The 19,847-nt window shown below is 33.2% G+C and overlaps 1 protein-coding gene across 1 annotated transcript in view; it reads left to right on the forward strand.

The window, feature by feature from the left end:
• Window positions 1-19,847, forward strand: part of LOC129514645 (low-density lipoprotein receptor-related protein 1B) — a 1,831,349-nt gene that overhangs the window by 1,372,233 nt on the left and 439,269 nt on the right. Inside the window, exons 36-40 of the mRNA XM_055333402.1 lie at window positions 733-867; window positions 1,443-1,572; window positions 18,134-18,260; window positions 18,402-18,553; window positions 18,850-18,974. Coding sequence (XP_055189377.1) covers window positions 733-867; window positions 1,443-1,572; window positions 18,134-18,260; window positions 18,402-18,553; window positions 18,850-18,974 — 669 coding nt within the window. The remainder of the gene's footprint in view (window positions 1-732; window positions 868-1,442; window positions 1,573-18,133; window positions 18,261-18,401; window positions 18,554-18,849; window positions 18,975-19,847) is intronic.

Here is a 19,847-nt window from a genome sequence, read left to right on the forward strand (position 1 = left end):
TTTTTCATTCAAATATTCAAAAAGCACTGTTATTTAAAGACTCTACAATAGCATAGAGCCATTTTTCAAGTATTCTTAAGCCCATTTGTACAATGAGAGTTTGAAAAATAATGTAAGGAGTTTGTAGTTGACATTTGGGAAACTAGTACCTCAGAAGGAATAATTGGATGCTAAGGCATTTTTAAAGCTTTATACATTTTGAATGACCTTATGCTTAAAACACTCTCAATATAGTTGAAATACCCTTATGTTTCTTTCCATTCTCTCTCTACTTTGAGACTTTGTTGATTATCTCCAATAGTATTTTCTTTTTTTTTTTTTTTTTTACTTAGAGAACTCAGACACAGATATAGGTGTGAAGAGAAAAACCGTGGTCCAAAATAGCATGGTTTGATATCAAGGTTGCAAAATAATGTGAGATAAGTATTTATTGAGTTAAAATGAGTAAGAAAATGAAGAAAAAATAATCAAGGATGTGATAGGTCATTTCCATGTATATTTCAAAAGTACTTTTCAAAAGCCGTTTGACTAGGTTCTTTCATGTTGTTTTAACATCTTTCTTGCTATTTGTGTTAATAAATTGTCCTGAAGAATATTTATAGCCTGGTATACCCAGAATGATAACCCCCAAATACTAATGCAATGTAATCCTAATGCATATATTGATACCTTTTATAGTGTATGTGTGTGTTTTTTTGTTTTTTGTTTTTTTTCTTTCTGTCTTACCCATAGAAAATGATACCATCTACTGGACAGACATGGGCTTCAATAAAATTAGCCGAGCTAAAAGAGATCAGACTTGGAAAGAAGATATCATTACCAATGGCTTGGGAAGAGTGGAGGGGATAGCTATTGACTGGATTGCTGGTATAATCCATGGCTTTTTCTGTTCTCGTTTCTCACCTATTTTGTTAGGGTCTCAATCTCCTTCATAAAAATTCTGTTTCCAAATCATAACAATTTTTTTTTTGTACTTCTAGCCACAGGGATAAATAGTTTCTTTTGCTCTTGGCTTCATTCTTTCTAATGCTTTTGAGCCTTTAGACAAGTGTTTTTATGCAAAAGTAGAGTATGTAGTGTTAACTATGCCCAAATCTCCTGGGAACTGTGAGGCAGGTAAACAAAAGTGTTAGAAGTTCTCTTTTGCCTGGAGTCAGTAGAAAGTTAAAATAGATCCCTCCTTTAGGTGAGAGAAGTTTCAACTTATTTTTAGCATATAAGTGTATCAGTATATGGTTTAAACTACAGATATGTGAGATTAGGAAGTATTTGCATATTAGTTTATTTACAGATTTCTGGTTAGAAAATGTACACATTAAGAAATATAGGAAGTAAATGATTTCTTGATTTTATGTGAATGTTCAGAAAGTTAATTTTAGCCATAACAAATTAATAATTTTTTTCTTACAACCATGTTATAAACATATCTGTATTTCTCCTAGGTAACATATATTGGACAGATCATGGTTTCAACTTAATTGAAGTTGCAAGACTCAATGGTTCTTTCCGTTATGTAATTATTTCCCAAGGCCTGGATCAACCAAGATCTATTGCTGTGCACCCAGAAAAAGGGTAATTTTAAGCTTTACATATATCTTGAGGGTTTTATATATATATATATATATATATATATATATATATATATATATCTTGAGTTTTAAGTGAGTTTTCTTAAGTTTCATTTAAAAAAAGGATGTCCATATTAATATTTATTTTCAGGTTATAATGTTTGAAATGAAATTCAATATTTTACCTAAGCAAAAAAAAAAAAGTTTATTTTAACTCTGTGATGTATATTTCAGAACACATTTGATGGGGCCATATTTATTATGCAGTTCTTTAATGTACGTGTAAATCCAAGTAAGTATACTAAAATGTTTCTAGGTTCTCAATTTGAATTCTGCCCTACAACTGTTTACAAAGTGGATACTCACTTATTTGCTGAATGATTGGTATCCAACCTCTTCTTCAATATTTCTAAGGCTTCAGTTTCCATTTATAAATCTATGATTGCCAAAACATGTTCATCCCAACCTCTGTATTTTTTTTTCCCTTGAGTTCCAGATAAATATGTCTACCTACCTTTTTGACATCTCCATTTTTCCATTTGGATGTTTCATAGGCACTCTAATTGTGCATATCTAAAATTGAAATGAATTCAATCTGCCATCAAGTTCTGTTAATATTTCCTTCCTCAATATTACCAATCTACCAATCTCCATCTTTGCAACTTCCACTCTAATTAAATCTGTTATCTTACACATACAACACTGCAATAACTTCCCAGTTCATCTCCTAACATCATTAAGGGCTACAGTGATTCTTTTTTTCTTTTACTATAATTCTTGCTTAGATCTTTTCAAGGGATCCATCCCTATTGACTTTTGTGTAAAGCCCAAAATTTCTTTTGTAATACTTTTTTTTTTTTAAGATTTTATTCATTTATTTATTTTACAGAGAGAGTGAGTGGGTGAGGGGAGGAGCAGAGGGAGAGGGACAAGCAGACTCTGCACTGAATGTAAGTTCCATGTGGGGCTCAGTGAGGGGCTTGACCTCATGACCCTGAGATCACAAACTGAGACAAAATTAAGAGCCAGATGCTCAACCAAGTGATCCATCCAGGCTCCTCTATTGTGATCTTTCTTAATCAGGTCTTATGCAAATGTTCAGTCTCAAACTCCTACTGTTGTTTCTTTCATATCTCAGTCAATCTCTCTTGGACTATATAGTTTTAAAAATATTTTCAGATATTTCTTATTCTTTTCTATTCCCATCCTTTGAAAAACCTCTTTCCTTTATTGGCAGTGCTTTCCTTACGAATTTAGTTTGCTAAATTTTATTTATCCTTCTCTGGCTTTGTAAACAGATTAGATTGTTCTATTCTATGACACCAAAGTACCTAGTACTTTCATTTTTTATAAATTCCATGCACTAATATTTGCTTATTTGCTTATATTTATTTGTTTAGTAGCTCTATATTTTCACTGGACTGGATGATGTCTCCATTCTTCACTGTGCTATGAGGAGAATAGACATGTGTGTTTGGTTCATTTCTCTATTTCCAGGTCTTAGTACATTGGCTGGTAAAGAATAAGTTGTTGACTGATAACTGCTTTTCTCTTAGTCAATAATTTAGAAGTAGTCTTACTATAAAACTCTATATAACTTGCCACCATTGTTTTTCTTTCATTGCTAGTATAATTTGGCTTCAGAGTTTTTTGCTTGTTTGTATTTAAAAGGTGGAGATTTTTATGTTGATTGAACTCCTTTTCATTTTGGAGAGGTAGAAAAGTGAACCCTGATATATTAGATACACAGTGTAAAAACATCGATTTAGAATGAAGGCAATCTATGTAAACATCAAATCAACTATCGTGAAACTTTGCAAACTTTCTTATTTGTTATAAGTTGTATGTAGCTTTTCTAATATCATCATTTGCTTCAGTTTCTTGACAAATGCCATAAAATTAAGTCATTGTATTAATATAGTGAACAAGGAAACAAAAAGATTAATATAGGAGAAAGAAATAACATTGACAATTTGTCACATTTCAAGCTAAGATTACAATGTAAAAGTTAAGAAATCTTCATTGGTTAAGAATGCTCTTGGAGGCAAAAATTTAGAGCATAAGTCTATAGGAGTTTTTCTTTCTATCTTTTTCAACTGTTATCTTTACTAGGCTATTTTCTATTTTAGAATTGATGTTACAACACATCTGATATATCATTGGGAGTATGTCTACACTTAAGGAGAAGGGGGAGAAGATAAAACACCTATTCCTTGCCAGATCATATTTGGGAAGAGAAACATCTTTATGTCAATTCGTTTGATATCTGTTAGCCAGAAATATCTTAGATTGACTAATCTAAGGATGGACATGTAATCCAGAAATGGGAATGTAACCAGGGGAAAAGAGTTAGCCAAAGAAAGGGAAGATATTATTTTGACATATTTAGATGAATTATGTTTTATCTCATGGACTGGTATAAGGTCCCAGGTGAAACAGTATATACAGCAAACTCAGTTTCTCAAGAGACTCAATTTCTATTAATAGGGCAGATCTTGTGGAGGTGAATTTCATAGAGACCTTATGAGAAAGAAGGAAACCAATCTCTTGATTTTTCCATTTCAGTAGTCATTCCAATACACTCTCCTTTCTTAGTTCTTTTTCTCTTGACACCTTAATGTTGGAGTTCCCCAGGGCTCAGTCTGGTGTTATTCTCTTTGGTAGTTTCATCCCACCTAAATGTTAAAGACTTTAAAATGTTGATAGCCAGATCACACCTCACTCTAAACTCTAGATTCTTATGTTTTTATGTACTACTTTTTCAACATGTTCAATTACAGATCTGTGACAGATTTTATTTTCCAAGGTGATTACAATAATATCTGCCGTTCCACATGCTCTTCTTAAAATGTGACATTGACTCTTCCAAACAGCGAAGTGGAGCATCTTTTCCATATGCTTGAATTTTAGTAGGTCTATGGCTATTATGGAACTGATACTATGTAAAATCTGAGGATATATCATAAAAGAAAACAAAATTTCAACATAATTCTCCTGAGGCATTCTTAGAAGCCAGCCACTCTGCTACGAGGAAGCCATGAAGGGGCCAGTATAGGTGTTCCAGCCAAGAACCCTAGCTAAGGTCTGAGCTGAGAGCCAGCACCAATTGTTGGATCTGTTGAGTGAGTGAACCTAAATGAGTCTAGCCTCTAACTGTTATGTCACCTCAGACTTGGTGGCATCACAGTGAATATGAAGAAGGAATGAGTTGTTCCTGCTGAGCTTTGATCAAATTGCAAATGCAGAAGCAATTAAGTTATTGTTTTAAGCCTTTATGTTTGGAGGGTTTTTCTAGTAGCACTAGGTAATCAAAAGAAGATCCACCAGAAATCTTAACCTTAGCAGATGAACTGCATCTTTCTTCACAATTATGAAGCCTCCATTAGTTGCTGCCAGTTCTATTATTTCGGTTGCTTGTGTCAAAATGCTTGGTATGATCTTTGGTGTCTCTCTCATATACCCTATATCCAATATACCAGGAATTCTATTCCTATTCCCCTTTTACTCTGTTTAAAAGCTTACAGCAAACCTAGAGTGGTATTATTTCCTCCATTTAACAGATAAGGAAACTGAGTTAGCTATTTTGAGTAATTACTCTGCTATCAAGTTGATATTTGGGAGAGTCAAGTTTTTCGAAACTCCAAAATTGTACTGCATTATATGTACATGTATGTCTGTGCGCTATATATTGCACATATGCACATAATTTTGTGAACATGAAACTTAACCAAAAATATTAAGTATTCAAGAAAACAGTTTTAACAGTTTCAGGATTAAATTGCACTGAAAATTTAAAGGTTATAACTGTATGTTAAAGAGAGAATAAGCCATAATGAGAAAATACTGGAAAAAAAATAGGAGAGGAGGTTATAAAATAATTTTGAGTTGGTTGCAACTTCCCCCTTCCTCTGTAGAGCCCCTTGGCTACAACCATGTGACCATGGATTTACGCCATTGCATATTAAGATTGTGAAGGGAGAGGGTGCTTTTGTTTAATTCCAACAATATAACACATGACTAAATTGATGTCTACATCACACTCATAAACTTGAAAATAAAAATATACTCTTCCAATATGATGGTATTTTAAAAATCTCTTTTTAAATTATAATTTATAATCAAGCAATAAATCATTATATTCTCAATAGAGAAAACTTGATCAATTGCTATGTTGTGGATAATTATTCTAATGGTAGGAACAAATATAATTTGAATGTTATGAAATCCCAGAGATATGCAGGAAATGAGTTTGTTTCTAATAAAGAATTTCTTCCCCTTGTATTTGTAATAAGTGCAGCACTTCATTTGTATGGTCAAGAGTGTCTTGTGCCTGGCCTATTACAGATTTATGCAGTTCAATTTAGTAGGCCTCTTGCTGCTGCTGCTTGGCAATCTGTAGGTTTTTTTTTTTTTTTAATGTTTTGTTGAAACCTAGTATATAACCTCAAGTTGTTGTGCCTAGTATATAACCTCAAGTTGTTGTGTTGTACCTGGCACAACAATAAGAAGATACTTATCTTCTTTAAGTATATTTTTATATTTCCACAGCCATCTTAGCATAAAAACATACCTCTTTCTCTCTAGGATGATTGAGAACATCAGGCAAAGCAACCCACATATACTCCACTTTCTGTCAGTTTATTAAAAATATATATTTATTGAGTGCAGCACACTGTGTGTGAGATCATGTTAAGGCATCTCCATCTCCTCTTCAGCCTTCAGTTCAGTACATCTTGACAAAATAGGACTGCTTACTGCATGAAAGACACTGGTGGGCACTGCGAAGTATGATGGTATAAAAATAAGATGCTGCTTCCATTCACAATGAGTTAATCTGTTTAAGCTTACAGGTTTTTTTTTTTTTTAGCTTGCAGTTTAAACAAATACAAAATTTCAGTTAAAATTAAGTCTCATAACACATGCATATCAATAGAAAAAAATAAATGGAATTTCAAATAGAAAAAAATAAATGGAATTTCAAATAGAAAAAAAATAAAAAAATAAAATTAAGTCTCATATTTTGCCATGAGACTCATTTTCGGGTATAAAATGACTAGACCAATATGACTCAAGCCGAAATCTCATGTTAACATAATTTCTGTAAGATCTTTATGAAGTTACATTGAGTTTTGAAAAACAAGAGATTTGGTATAATCAGAGTAGGTAGTCATAGGGAAGGTAGTAGCAGCAATGGTGATGTTTAGTAGAGGTTTTATGGAGAAGACTTGAAGGAGAGAAGTTTCTGAGGTGGGGTGGGAATATATTACTTGAAGAATAGAATAATCAAAGCATTGGTGGTGGCAAAGAGAGGCCATTGGCAAGAGTATACCTACATAGGGAAGAGCCGAGATGTAGCTGGGGCCATTAAATAGGCAATAGTATTCCCCACATATTAATGAAATTACCATGAAGACACATTCCCTACTTTACTAAGTAGAATCTAAAATGGTCCTAGACTCTCTCTCCTAAGCCTTTTCCTTGCCCCCAAAGCCCGTAAGCAATGGTCAGAAGTGTAATGAGTTTATTGAAATTGTAGCGTGCTTTAAATTAGGGAATTCATAGAAATAGTTATCATCCTAGAGAGAGTGTTATGAGGAGGGGGTTATTTTTTTACCCGCAAGCCAAGTAATGGACAGAGCTGGAGACAAACATGTAAAAGAGAGAATAAAAAAAAATAGAAAAGAGCAATACATTAAAAACAAAGAATGAATGAATGAATGAATGAATGAATGAAAAAGAAAGAAAGAAAGAAAGAAAGAAAGAAAGAAAGAAGAAAGAAAAAAGAAAGAAAAGAAAAGAAAAGAAAAGAAAAGAAAAGAAAAAAAAGAAAAAAGAAGAAAGGAAAAGAGAACTTTCTCTTTGCAAGTTCTTGGGCCAGCAGGAGTCTGATCAAAGTTGGAGAGAAAGGAAAAAAATCTTAAAATACATATGAAATATCAGTTTGGATTTAGAAAAATCCAGTCTTTTAAGCCTAAAAAAAATAATCCTAACAGTATTTTTTTTTCTTTTAACTAAAATTGTTTTGGAATCCTGGATTCTTCCTAGGATAGCATGTTCTGGAGAAGAGATATTTAGTAGAATATATGGAATTGAGAGTTGGATATGTATAAATTTACTTTAGTTTATTCCAACAGTTCAGACTCTGCAATAAACCATGGTATAGATGAGATTATTCAAGAAAGAGTACAGAATATAGAAATGTAAGGATAAAAAATGGAGAACGTTTTTAATCAGGGGATGAAATGATTAAGAGAAGAGAAAAAGAAAATCAAGAATAAGGCAAAAGAGAAATGGTCATTTCAATCCTCAGAAAATCACTATATCATAGAAGTCAAGGGAAGACAGTTCCAGGGAGGAAAGTGTGCCAGCAATAAAGAGCTTAGGAAATATTAAAGCAGAGAACAGAACATGCAGTTGATAATGAAGATGATGTTGCTAATTGTTATCAATTTCAGGAAATTGGTAAAGACAGAAGCCAAATATAAAGAATGACTAAATGAAAGATAATTAGAATGTAGAGCTTGCATATTTCATCGACAGTGACAGAAACTTGGACAATGAAGGGAAAGAAGGAACAATAGATGTTGAGAAGATAGTAGGGTATTGAGGAAGTTTTCCTTAGTGTAGGAGTCAGGGGATACTCCACATGTTCATAGGCAGAGAGTAGGAAACTGAGAGAAAAACAAATTCCCGGGAGGGTAGGAGGAACTTGGACAAGGAAGAAGCAATAGGGTGGGGCAGGAAGAATAGTGGACCAGAAAGCAGATGGACAAAATTTGTGTCTTACATCAGGTATTCCAGAAACAAAGCCTGGAATGAAAATTCAATTCAGGCAATGGGAGAGAAGCAGGATAGGAAACAAAGATTCAACTATGAGCAAAGTCCAGGTCTCAAATGATTACTTAGGGAGTGCTGGAGTCTAAAACTCACTTGAGAGTGAGGGAGCTTGGCTTTCAAACTGCCACCCAACCATTCATTGGATGAGGGCCACCCTCGGGAGACCTATACTCCCAAGATCTCAGCACTGCTTGTGAAAGGAGAGTTGCTAGTAGCTGTTCTCTCAAGAAAAGTGCCTGTGGGAATTGTTAGAGACAAAGGATACAGATGCTGGGCACTGGTGATTATAGAAATAGGAAACAAAATCTGAGGACGTCTAGGTGGAGCACCAACCATGTCCACTACAGATTAGAATCCTAGCTTGGATTTTTCCTACTTCTGCAATCTTTTGAAATATCTCGTTCTCAAATGTCCATGTCGTTTTTGATTATTGGAAGGATTAAATGAAGGGGGAATTTCTCTTCCTCTTCTAGTTTTGGACATGGAATAAAGAAACAGGATGCTGCAGTAAAATATATCTTAGCAAATACATTAGTGAAATTGAAGAAACTCATAGGCGATGGTCAATATGAGAAAGGTTAGCAGCTTTGAGTGGATAGGTAGTTTTGCTGAAACTATTGTGGTGAATAAAATATGAATAAAAGGACTTAAAACAACATAAATTTAGCTGGGATGGAGTTCAAGAATCTAATTAGTATGTTTCTATGACCTTGAGTAATAATATTCAGCAGCTTAGCAGTAAGAGAATAAAAAAAAGCCAGAAAGGAAGCAGGTGGCGACAGATTCAAAGTTGGATTGTAATGGAATACCCATGAGTTGCCAGTCAGGAGCTGAGGTCTAGAAGTTAGTGAATCATGGAAACCAAGAGCAGCAGTTTAAAGTCAGAGTAAGAAGTAAGGACGTGAATGACAAAGACAACTCTATAAATTAAGAGATGATTTCAGAATTGGTAAAATTGGAAATAGAGCAGTCTTATGTGGTAATTAAGATGAGTGTGTGACCCTGCTTGTGTAAGGCAGAGGCAAAGGAGGGATGCAGGTCCCTGGAATAGATGAGGTGAACATGAGCTGAGATGTTCACAAGGTCATCAGCATAAGTCATAAAGTCCCTAAGAATGACAGCAGTGGAGGGAGAAGATGGCAAAATTTACAGTTAGTAATAAAGCAATTAAGTAAATTCAGTGGTTAATTGTGATAGTGATGATATGGATAAATCGGATAATTTATGCTGTGAATATTTTGAAATAACCTCACAGAAAGTTTTCTTTCTTACTTAAATCTTCTCCACTTTAAATTTTTCAAGTATCTCATGCAGTAACTCTTCTGTCATTTTTAATCAGTTCTTTCAATGAAGCCTTTCCTTTTGGTTTTCAAATAAGATCTGATCTCTCTCATTTGAAAAAAGGATAAATAAATAAAAAAAACTCCTCCCCACAAAATGCCTAATGTCTTATTTCTCTCTACATGTTTACTTCCCAACTTCTTAGAATAGAGAAGTTCTGTTCCTTCCAGAATTGTTAAAATTTATCCATAGCCAAATTAAAAGATTTTCCCCCAGATTTCATACAATTTGCCTTTTCTTTGACATATTTCTCCATTGGTTATCCACTCAAGAATTTATTTTCTCTGTTACCTTCTCTACCTGAGTCTCCTTGCTCTCCTGTCCCCACCTCCATACCTCTTCTGCACATCTCTCTCATCTAAGTCTTGGTATGCATTCTCTCTCTTGATATATTTATCCTTCAAACCATATTTTCATGTTTTTCTTACAAATCATTACATTACATCCAAAATCTCATCTTCATGTCTTCACTTATATTTCCATTTTTCTTTAGAAAATCTTTGTCTGAATGTGCACTGTCACAGAAATTTAACATATTCTTCTGCGTCTAGTCTACACCTTCTTTTCCTAACCATAGCATGTCTTTTTGTCCTGACGAGATTGAAACTTACTTTAGATTTTCTGTAGTTTTTCATTTGTCACTAACTCCTGTCATCTTTTCTCTCCAATATCTCATAGATTCCCCATTTCTTTTCATTACAACTATGAACTGAGCATAGACTCAGCTGGAGGATCTTATTAAATAATTTTGATATCTTAATTTTGAGTCCCCCCAAGATTTACACTTTAATCCACAAAGCAAGAAATCTTTGAAATATGTAGCAATAATTCAAATATTATTTACCTCCAAATCTTCACTTCTTCCTAAAAAATATTTCTTAACTCTTATGTCACATGGATATACATTTTTTCAGGATTTATGGTTAAGAATTAATATACTTTTTTAAATGCTATGCCGATTTCCAGGAAATGGTAATTCAAACATTGGTTTCCAGATAATATTATGTAGACATTTAGGTGTTTAAATTCATATCATACGAATAAAATTACAGCATTCTGTTTGAAGTTAAAACATGTCAGGGGTATTGCCAAAGGAAAAAGGTAAACAATGATGGAGTAAATTAGCTGAATCCAAGATATAAATGTGCCTTGAAAAAGTGGGCATGAAGCCTGTTTTGAACAAAGGAGACTTGAAGTCTTTTAAAATGTAGCCAAATGCAAAATAGAAAGCATGTATAAATTTACTTCAGCTTGAAAAATTAGTTTCTTCCTTCCGATGAGTCTTTTGTAAGGCATCACTTCCTTTTAAAAAATTGAAATGTAATAATTTTTATGCTAAAAATTCACTTTCTATAGTAGAAGTCACAATATGATACCTCGTATAACACTGAAAAAAGTCAATTAACTTCCCATTGTATATGATCTCTAAGTGAAGCACACTCTGACAAAACATTGTTTTGTTAATATAACTTTATATTTTTATGATCATAAATAACTTGCTGAAAAGTGTTTCTTTCTGTAGGATTCAGCTTAAGATGGGATCTTGGTGTTCAACAACTACATACTGTCAAGTAGTCTTTGATGCAATAGATGTATGCTTTTAGAATGCTTAACAATATACAGAAGATCTTGAATGATAGTTTAACATATTTTGAGATAGAAAGAGTATAGCAGGGGATCCCTGGGTGGCTCAGTGGTTTGGCACCTGCCTTTGGCCCAGGGCACAATCCTGGAGTCCCGGGATCGAGTCCCGCGTCAGGCTCCCGGCATGGAGCCTGCTTCTCCCTCCTCCTGTATCTCTGCCTCTCTTTCTCTCTATGTCTATCATAAATAAATAAATAAATCTTAAAAAAAAAGAAAGAGTATAGCATAGTTCAACACCATTTCTAAAGTATGCTTTTATCTCAAGGCAAGATAGTACATATAAAAAACAAGTAGATTTAAATTTGATTTGCAATTGAAATAATGGTGGAATCAGGGTTTAGTATGTAATATATATATATTTTTAAGATTTTATTTATTTATTCATGAGAGGCACAGATAGAGAGAGGGAGAGATGCAGAGGGAGAAGCAGGCTCCATGCAGGGAGTCCGACGTGGGACTTGATCCCGGGACTCCAGGATCACGCCCTGGCCAAAAGGCAGACACTAAACAGCTGAGCCACCCAGGGATCCCTTGTAACATTAAGATACCATGATGGTCAAATAACTCAGGAACACCATAATCAAGCCCCAAATTACAGCCAATTTTCTCAACAGATCTCTAAGAGAGGCATATAAACACATTATAACAACAAATGAAAGAAAAGCATCACACAATTTTCACTAGGAATTTTCTCAAAAATTTTGCCAACACCATTGTTTTAAAGCTAGTTAGGTTTTGTTCACCCAATCTTTTACCATGTGCTTCATCTTCATTCCTTAACTCTAAACATGAATTTTGGATCTTATTCTCCCTGCTAAAAGGAGGGAAGAAGGACTAGAAGTCATCAAAATGTCTTGGGCTATCACTTTAGCTCTGTGGCTCATGGAGGAAGAAGAGAGGCAGGAAAAAAACATGCCAACTCCCACTACAGGAGGGAGCTTCTGGTCCAGACCACCAAAGCAATGTTGAATGGAAACCAGAAATAGCCACACCCCTATGTATGAACTTACCCTGATTTTTTAAGGGATCTGATCGAAAAGCTATGGTACAGGGTAAAAGAGAAGTTTAAAAGATCTTTCTCTCTGTACATCTGGAAATTATTTCAGTTTCTTTCAATTGGAACATCCAGAGTATGTTGGATGTGACCGATATAGAAGACAGGTTGGAGGTCATGAAACAAACTGGAAATTTCTGTGTAATATTTTAAGAATTCAAAATCTGCCTATAAGTACTAGGAGTCTTGGCTCTAGGAATCTAGATATTAAATATTTCATAAGAAAATGTATATATTATACAGAAACACCAAATATTTTACATCAGGGATAACAAAAATGAATAAAAAATGGACCCTTTACTCAGGTAAAATATTTTGAAACATGTAAATAGCAAACTGATATATGTGTATATGTACATGTATATATTTATTAAAATGAGAAGATATGCAATGAGGCAGGGTATTAATTAATTAAATAAGGAACTAAACATAAAATAAGCTATAAAAATAATATGCTATAGCATTATGGATACCAAATACATTTTTGTGTGCGTGAAGAATTTTTCTTGATAGTTTCCCAGTATTGACTGTGCATACACGTAATAATTATTTCTCTCAATATTGCAAAGTTGTGAATCAAGAGGGAATCTGATATAAAACTTAAGAATAACAGAAACCAGAACAAGACTTGTGGGATAAATGATAAATATTGTTTTAAGCTTAAACAGAAAAAGAGAACAACCCAGATGGCCCGTATCTTTATTTTGGCTCAAAAGAAAAGTTCATTTCTGATTTGTATATAGAAATGACAACTTCTCTTACCATTCTCAGTGTTGAAGCCTCTACTTTTTATGACTCCGAAACTTACAGCTAGCAAGTTTTAAGTATTTCTATTGGCATTTTTGGGAGGAGAGTATTATTCTTTCTCTACCTATCTGCCTCTACCATTAAATAGTTTCATGGGGGATGTTAAGGCCACTTCATTTGGTATCATCAGCTTCTAGCACATAATAGGTACCTAGTTAATATTTGCTAAGTGATACATGACTGCACTAAAAGAATTCACTTGAGAATCATCCACCAAACCACAGACCAAAAAAAAAAAAAGGAAATTGAAAGGTAGTGTTCAAGGTTATACTGTCTCTAGACTCTTCCTTTTAACGAGTGTTCTGCTCTCCGTGCTGGAGTTCTTTTTATATTACAGGAACCTCTAAGCAATAGCAACACATCTAGGACTTGAAAAGTGATTTGGGATTGGCATGCAATACCTTCTCAAAACAAAACTGCACATTAAATAAAGAAAAAGGAAGTGTGAAGAAGCCCTCACAGGAATAGAGAAGGTTCTACTTTACACTGCCTTCCTCATAGGGGATGTCAATTCATGTGTTCATGAAATGTATTCAAAGGTTTATATTATTTGCATGCATGTACCCTAAAAATGGAGACATTGACAGGTTGGCCTACAAAGTATTTGATTAGGATGAGTTGTAAGTGATTTTTTTTTAAGATTTTATTTATTTATTCATGAGAGACATAGAGACAGAAAGACAGAGACACAGGCAGAGGGAAAAGCAGGCTCCCTGTGGAGAGTGGGATGTGGGACTCAATCCTGGATCCCAGGATCATGACCTGAACCAAAGGCAGATGCTGAACCACTGAGCCACCCAGGTGCCCCTAAGTCATTCTAATGAAACTGCTGAGACACTGAAAATTACAAGCAGTTTTTTGTCAAATAAAAACTCACGCTTACATAAAGGCTAGCTGCTATTGTTAATTTGTGGAATTTTTTTTTTTGTTTCTATTTGTTGTTGTGTGCTTTTTGCTGATAATGTAACACACTTTACTCTCCCCTAGTGGAGGAGAGTAACAATAACATTCTTGATTCTCTTCTCAACCAAGACATCTGCCTATAAAAGAATTTACAAGATCTTCATTTTTGTTCCAGCATGGAAATTTTTGGTTATCTCTTCTTTCTTTGGCATATTGGATAAAGTATATAAATCATGCTTTCTTATAATGGCATAAGACTAGAAAGCGTGAGTTTATTGTAAAAATTACAACCCAGATCTGTGTTCAAAGGAAATAGTTTAGCATTCAAAAGAAGAATCTTAAATGCAAAGACAATTGATTCCAATTAGTTGCTTTTCACTATTATCCATATATCTAAAAGAATAATATTCAATCCTATTTCTTTTATAACAATTTGGACTTACTCATTCTTTTCTTTCAACCTCACACTTTTTACTCTTCCCCACGAAAGTCAAAGCTTTATTTTCATGTTAGCTTTATTTCTTAAAAATCTTTCTATTTGAAATTATACAAGGGCATTTGTAATATTTCTATGTTTTTGAGCTTTAATTGCAAGTGCAAAAGATTTGTTTTCCTTTATAAATGTACCTGTATGTAAAATAATTCTGACATCGGTACAATGGTCATATGATAAATACAGTAAACCTTTGAGGACTGAAAGTGTATCCCAGGCCTTTAAGAATCCCAAAGCTGCCAAATGGAATATTTTGCTTATTATTCAAATGTCCATAATTAATTGGATGTTAATAGTGGAACATGATATGTATTCATTGCACATTTTCCTGCCAAGAACATCTACGCCCTGTTAAGATAATACGGATGTTTGTGTTATGATAATTTCTGATATTATCCTTAAAATCTTCCAATCCACTTTTGAATGTCCCATTTTTAATTTTGTAATTTTAGATTATGTCACTGCAAGTCTCTGTGAATATGGGAATTTTCACTTTAGGACAAATTATTATCCAGAGAAACTTCAGTTATATAACACAGCATTTGATTTTGACAATTTGGAAAATTTCTGGGCCCGGGATAAACTTGAGAAGTATTTTCAGCGCTAAATCAATCAAACCAATATTCTAAAGGCACTTTCTTTCACTATATCGTACAATCTAACAAACATTTCACTACTGCAAATTTTTAGCTCAAATGGGAACAACATTGACCTATAATGCTGGCATTGAATCTTAATTTCCATGGGGTCTCAAAAACCAGTGACAAGGATTTTTATTTCTCCCCTTCCTGAAAAATCACATTTAGATACAAAGAATCTATGTTCATTAAAGTTATCTCAAGTACAACTATGTAAATTGCTATCTTAAATTATTCATAAGTTTCTCCCTGTAGTTTTCTAAGCTTAGTATTCTTTCTCTGCATTTAGTTATAATTCCTGAAGGTTCTCAAGGTGGTAATTCTATTCAATTCTTTATTTTTAATTTCAGTTTAAGGAGCAAATAAATTACTCCTTCCCTGACATTCATAAAATGTTGCTTCATTTTAGTAGGTTTCAAATCTTTTATTTTTATTAAGTTGATAAATTATTTAGCCACATAAAAGTGATTCCCACAGTCAGATTGGCTTTATATATAATGATAATTTATCAAATCACTATGGAAAATTTGAATAAAATCTGTACTCCAGATAGTTTTATTTTGAATAATTTTAATTCGTAATGTTATTATCATTCATCTAAGCCTCCTGCATGGAAATATTGCAGATTTAAAATAAATAGGGACTACTTGAGAAAAAAGGAACAAGTCAGACTTGTTTCTCAGTACTAAAACCTTCTTCATGGCTTGTTTTGTGTTTTTTTTTTTGTTTTGTTTTGTTTTGTTTTGTTTTTGTTTTGTGTTTTTAAGTATGAGGAAGTTTCTTCTATTCCTTATACCTAGGGAAAAATAACATTTGATATAAGGTTATTATATTGTTGTATTCTGTTTATATTTGATGAGCCAACATAGAGAATCCACCACAGGCCTGAGTGAAGTTTCTGACTTGAACCATTCTTGGTCATCTGCGTGATGGTGGATTGTTGACATCCTGAGCCACAGTTTCCATACCTGTGAGAATTAGCACTTAAATATGTGAAATGGCTGATTTGCCCTGCTCACTCAAAATAATATTTTTATTACTCATTTAGTGCATTTTGAAAGCAGATTATGATTAAATAAAAGGAATATTGTACATACTTCCTTCCATATTTGAACTCTGGGGTATATTAAATTAGATGACAAGAATCAGACTGAATAAGTAAGCACCTGTCTATTCCGGCTCCCAAAATGCCTTCTTCTCACTGTTACATCCCCTGCCATTTTGACGCAATGCCTGACTAGTATTTTAAGGGCATTAGTAATGGTAAAATTTTTCTTTACAAAGTTAAAAATAGGGCAATAAATTTGACCTCCCAATTATTTTATTTATTTTTTTTAACACAGTGAGAATCTTCATGAAAGTTTTAAAAAGTCTTAACTATAGTGAAAGCATATATTTTTTCTTTCATACCTGTTTCAGCCTAGATCTAGCCAGTAAAATATTTGTTGGATTTCTTTTTTTTTTTTTTTTTGGATTTCTTGCTATAAATTTTTCCCTTTCTGATTTATAGATCTTGTAAATATGAATGAAAGCTTCTTCAGGATTAATATACTTGAAATTCTAGACACACCTCCTTTTCATCTGGTTGTAAAAGTCCAAACACATTTATTTTATATAGCATTTTCAGGGAAAAAAATCAACTTTTAAAATAAATCAAAACAATATGCATAAAGGTACAGGTAATTTTACATAGTTTAAGTATCTTTTTTATCGATAAATAAGTTCATTAAGTGGGTACAACATATAAATGTATATCTTTGATTTTTCTATATTTAACTTCATTTCATTTCTCACATGTGATCACTCATATATATGTATTCTAATATGCACAGAATACATACCCATTTTTGCCTAAACAAATCAATGATTGCCATATTTTTCTAGATTCTAAACATTGCTGTTTTCTGACAGATGAATAAAAATTTCAGTCAACCTAACTTCAAAAGAGTGGATCCTATTTATCTGAAAGCATGCATTTCGTATTGTAATATACATTTGTAATATAAATATTATATATGCTGAACAAATGAGTGAAAGAAAGCACAGATACTAGGCCTGCTGTTTCTCTACATTTAGTTTTTTGACATTTTTTATTTTAGCATACCCAGGATTTTCTTTCTGTATTACATTTTCTTCCATATTCCATTCTGCATTATGAGATTACTAAAATAGGAATGTCTGCTTTTGTTTAAATCCATGTTTAATTATCCCTTCACAGGATAACTTACAAAATTCAAAGTAGAATCGTTACATTTAGCAGTGTAATTGGACAGAATTGAAATTATAGTGCATTCATGTATGCATTAATAAATATTTATCTACCACAAATTTTTATTTTTAAAATTTTCTAATTTCCTAGTGCTGTAGGTGTACTAGTAGATGAAAAGGAGAGATCAATGTCCTCCTTGAGCTTATTGTCCAGTGGGAGCAAAAGACATTAACAAAAAATAACACTGTAAAGAAATATAAGAAATATAGCACTATAAATTTGCCACTCTAATCCATGCAGAGTATATTGTACAGTAATGAGAACACAGAAGAATTTTTGAGGGAAATGATGTTTGAGATAGGAACAAGAATAAATTAGGCAGGCAGGTTGGAGAAGGGCATTTCAGACATGGAGTAGCATAAGCAAAGTATTTTTGGGGGATTTTGAATTCATCCGTGTGATTTCTATGAATAAATATTTTTACAATAAAAATTACTTTTTATAAATAAACACATATGTATATGGATTCTAAAATGTTTTATTTTTGTTCTAATGGAATGGATGTTACTGATTTATTATTATGAATATGTGTTTTTATGTTTATTTGCATATTACTCTAAATCAGCAATTTTATTTCAGCTATTTGTTCTGGACTGAATGGGGACAGATGCCCTGCATTGGAAAAGCTCGCTTAGATGGCTCAGAGAAGGTTATCCTTGTAAGCATGGGAATAGCATGGCCGAATGGTATCTCCATCGACTATGAGGTGTGTTGGATTTCTTAAGTATTTAAAGTGCAAACTGCCAACTTGCATTAATCCACTCTTAGTGTTCTTTTATTATTATTATTTTTAAAAAACCACTTAATCCAAAAAAGGTTGCAATATTCCTTTTCAATTGATCTTTAGGAAAACAAATTGTACTGGTGTGATGCTCGTACAGACAAAATAGAAAGAATCGACCTTGAGACTGGAGGGAATCGTGAGGTGGTGCTGTCAGGGAGCAATGTGGATATGTTTTCAGTTGCAGTCTTTGGGGCTTACATCTACTGGTCTGACAGGTAATTTATTTTTTCATAAGTATTCGAGTCTCAAATGTTATTTCAGTGCCAGTTGCTTTACCCTTGTAGGATTAGCCATTCCTTAGCAAGGTCACAAAAAAGGATCTCACAAAGCCATGTAATTTCTGCAGGAAGTCAGCCGCTCTTTCTATTCCAGGCTTGAGCGTTTCAATGTCACAGACTAAAGTTGGTTTCTTTCCCCTTCTGCTTGGCCATCTGTTATCTTCAGTTTAAATAACTGGCTTGATGTGAATTACTTAAAGGTTTTTGATCATGTATGTTCAACTTCTTGTCAGAGCACATGCCAACGGGTCCATCAGAAGAGGCCACAAGAATGATGCCACGGAAACTATAACCATGAGAACAGGTCTTGGAGTCAACCTGAAGGAGGTTAAAATCTTTAACCGAGTAAGAGAGAAAGGTCAGCACTCTTAAATAATGAATACATCTTATGTCATTTCTCTCTTATTTTTAAAACATTTATCAAACTTAAGTCAGAGATTCTTATATAAATCCAAAACCTCAAAATTCTATTTTATTTTACATCTAGTTTCCTACAAAACTCATACAGTAGCCTAATGAAATGTATATAGAGTAGTTCATACATACGTATTTTTGCCTAAAACAGTGTATTTATACATACCTGACATGTCTTCAGTATGGGTTTGAGCTAAGTAATATAGAATATCTTGATATATATACATATTCAACAAAAAATACAAAACAAAATTAGGATATTAGAGAGTAAAAAGTAGCCAAAATTCCATTTGGGGTTATATTTTGATTTATAAAGTGATTATGGCTTCAGAAGTTTGCTCTTGGTGTGAAATGTTTCAAAAGTCATCACTTCCTTAAAATGTGCATTTTGAAACTGATATGATGGTGGTTTGGATGTTTCTTATTTAAAATTGTACCTCAATTAAATGTCTATTTTATGTAATTAGATATCCATTTTAATGTCCATTAAAATAAATTGTAATTAATTTTCTTGACATCAAAGATAGGCATAATAACTGCAGAGCTGATGATGGATTCATGGAGGAAAATCAGCCTGATGGAAATATCTTAATAGTATATTACATATTCACTCAAAACTGAAGCAAAAACTTATGTTTAATATACTTAGGAGGTTTGGTACATTGGAGCTATAAATTTCTTTGATAACTTTCATATTTCATAGACAAGAGTTTAAATCAGTGCATTGTTTGTGGTGAATTCAATTCATGTTTGAGAGAATTGTTACTTGTGCCAAAGATTATAATACATAAAGCCTGTTGTAATCTCAGCATCAAGT

The sequence above is a fragment of the Nyctereutes procyonoides genome, unplaced genomic scaffold (genome assembly GCF_905146905.1).
Source record: "Nyctereutes procyonoides isolate TBG_1078 unplaced genomic scaffold, NYPRO_anot_genome, whole genome shotgun sequence".
Lineage (NCBI taxonomy): Eukaryota > Metazoa > Chordata > Mammalia > Carnivora > Canidae > Nyctereutes > Nyctereutes procyonoides.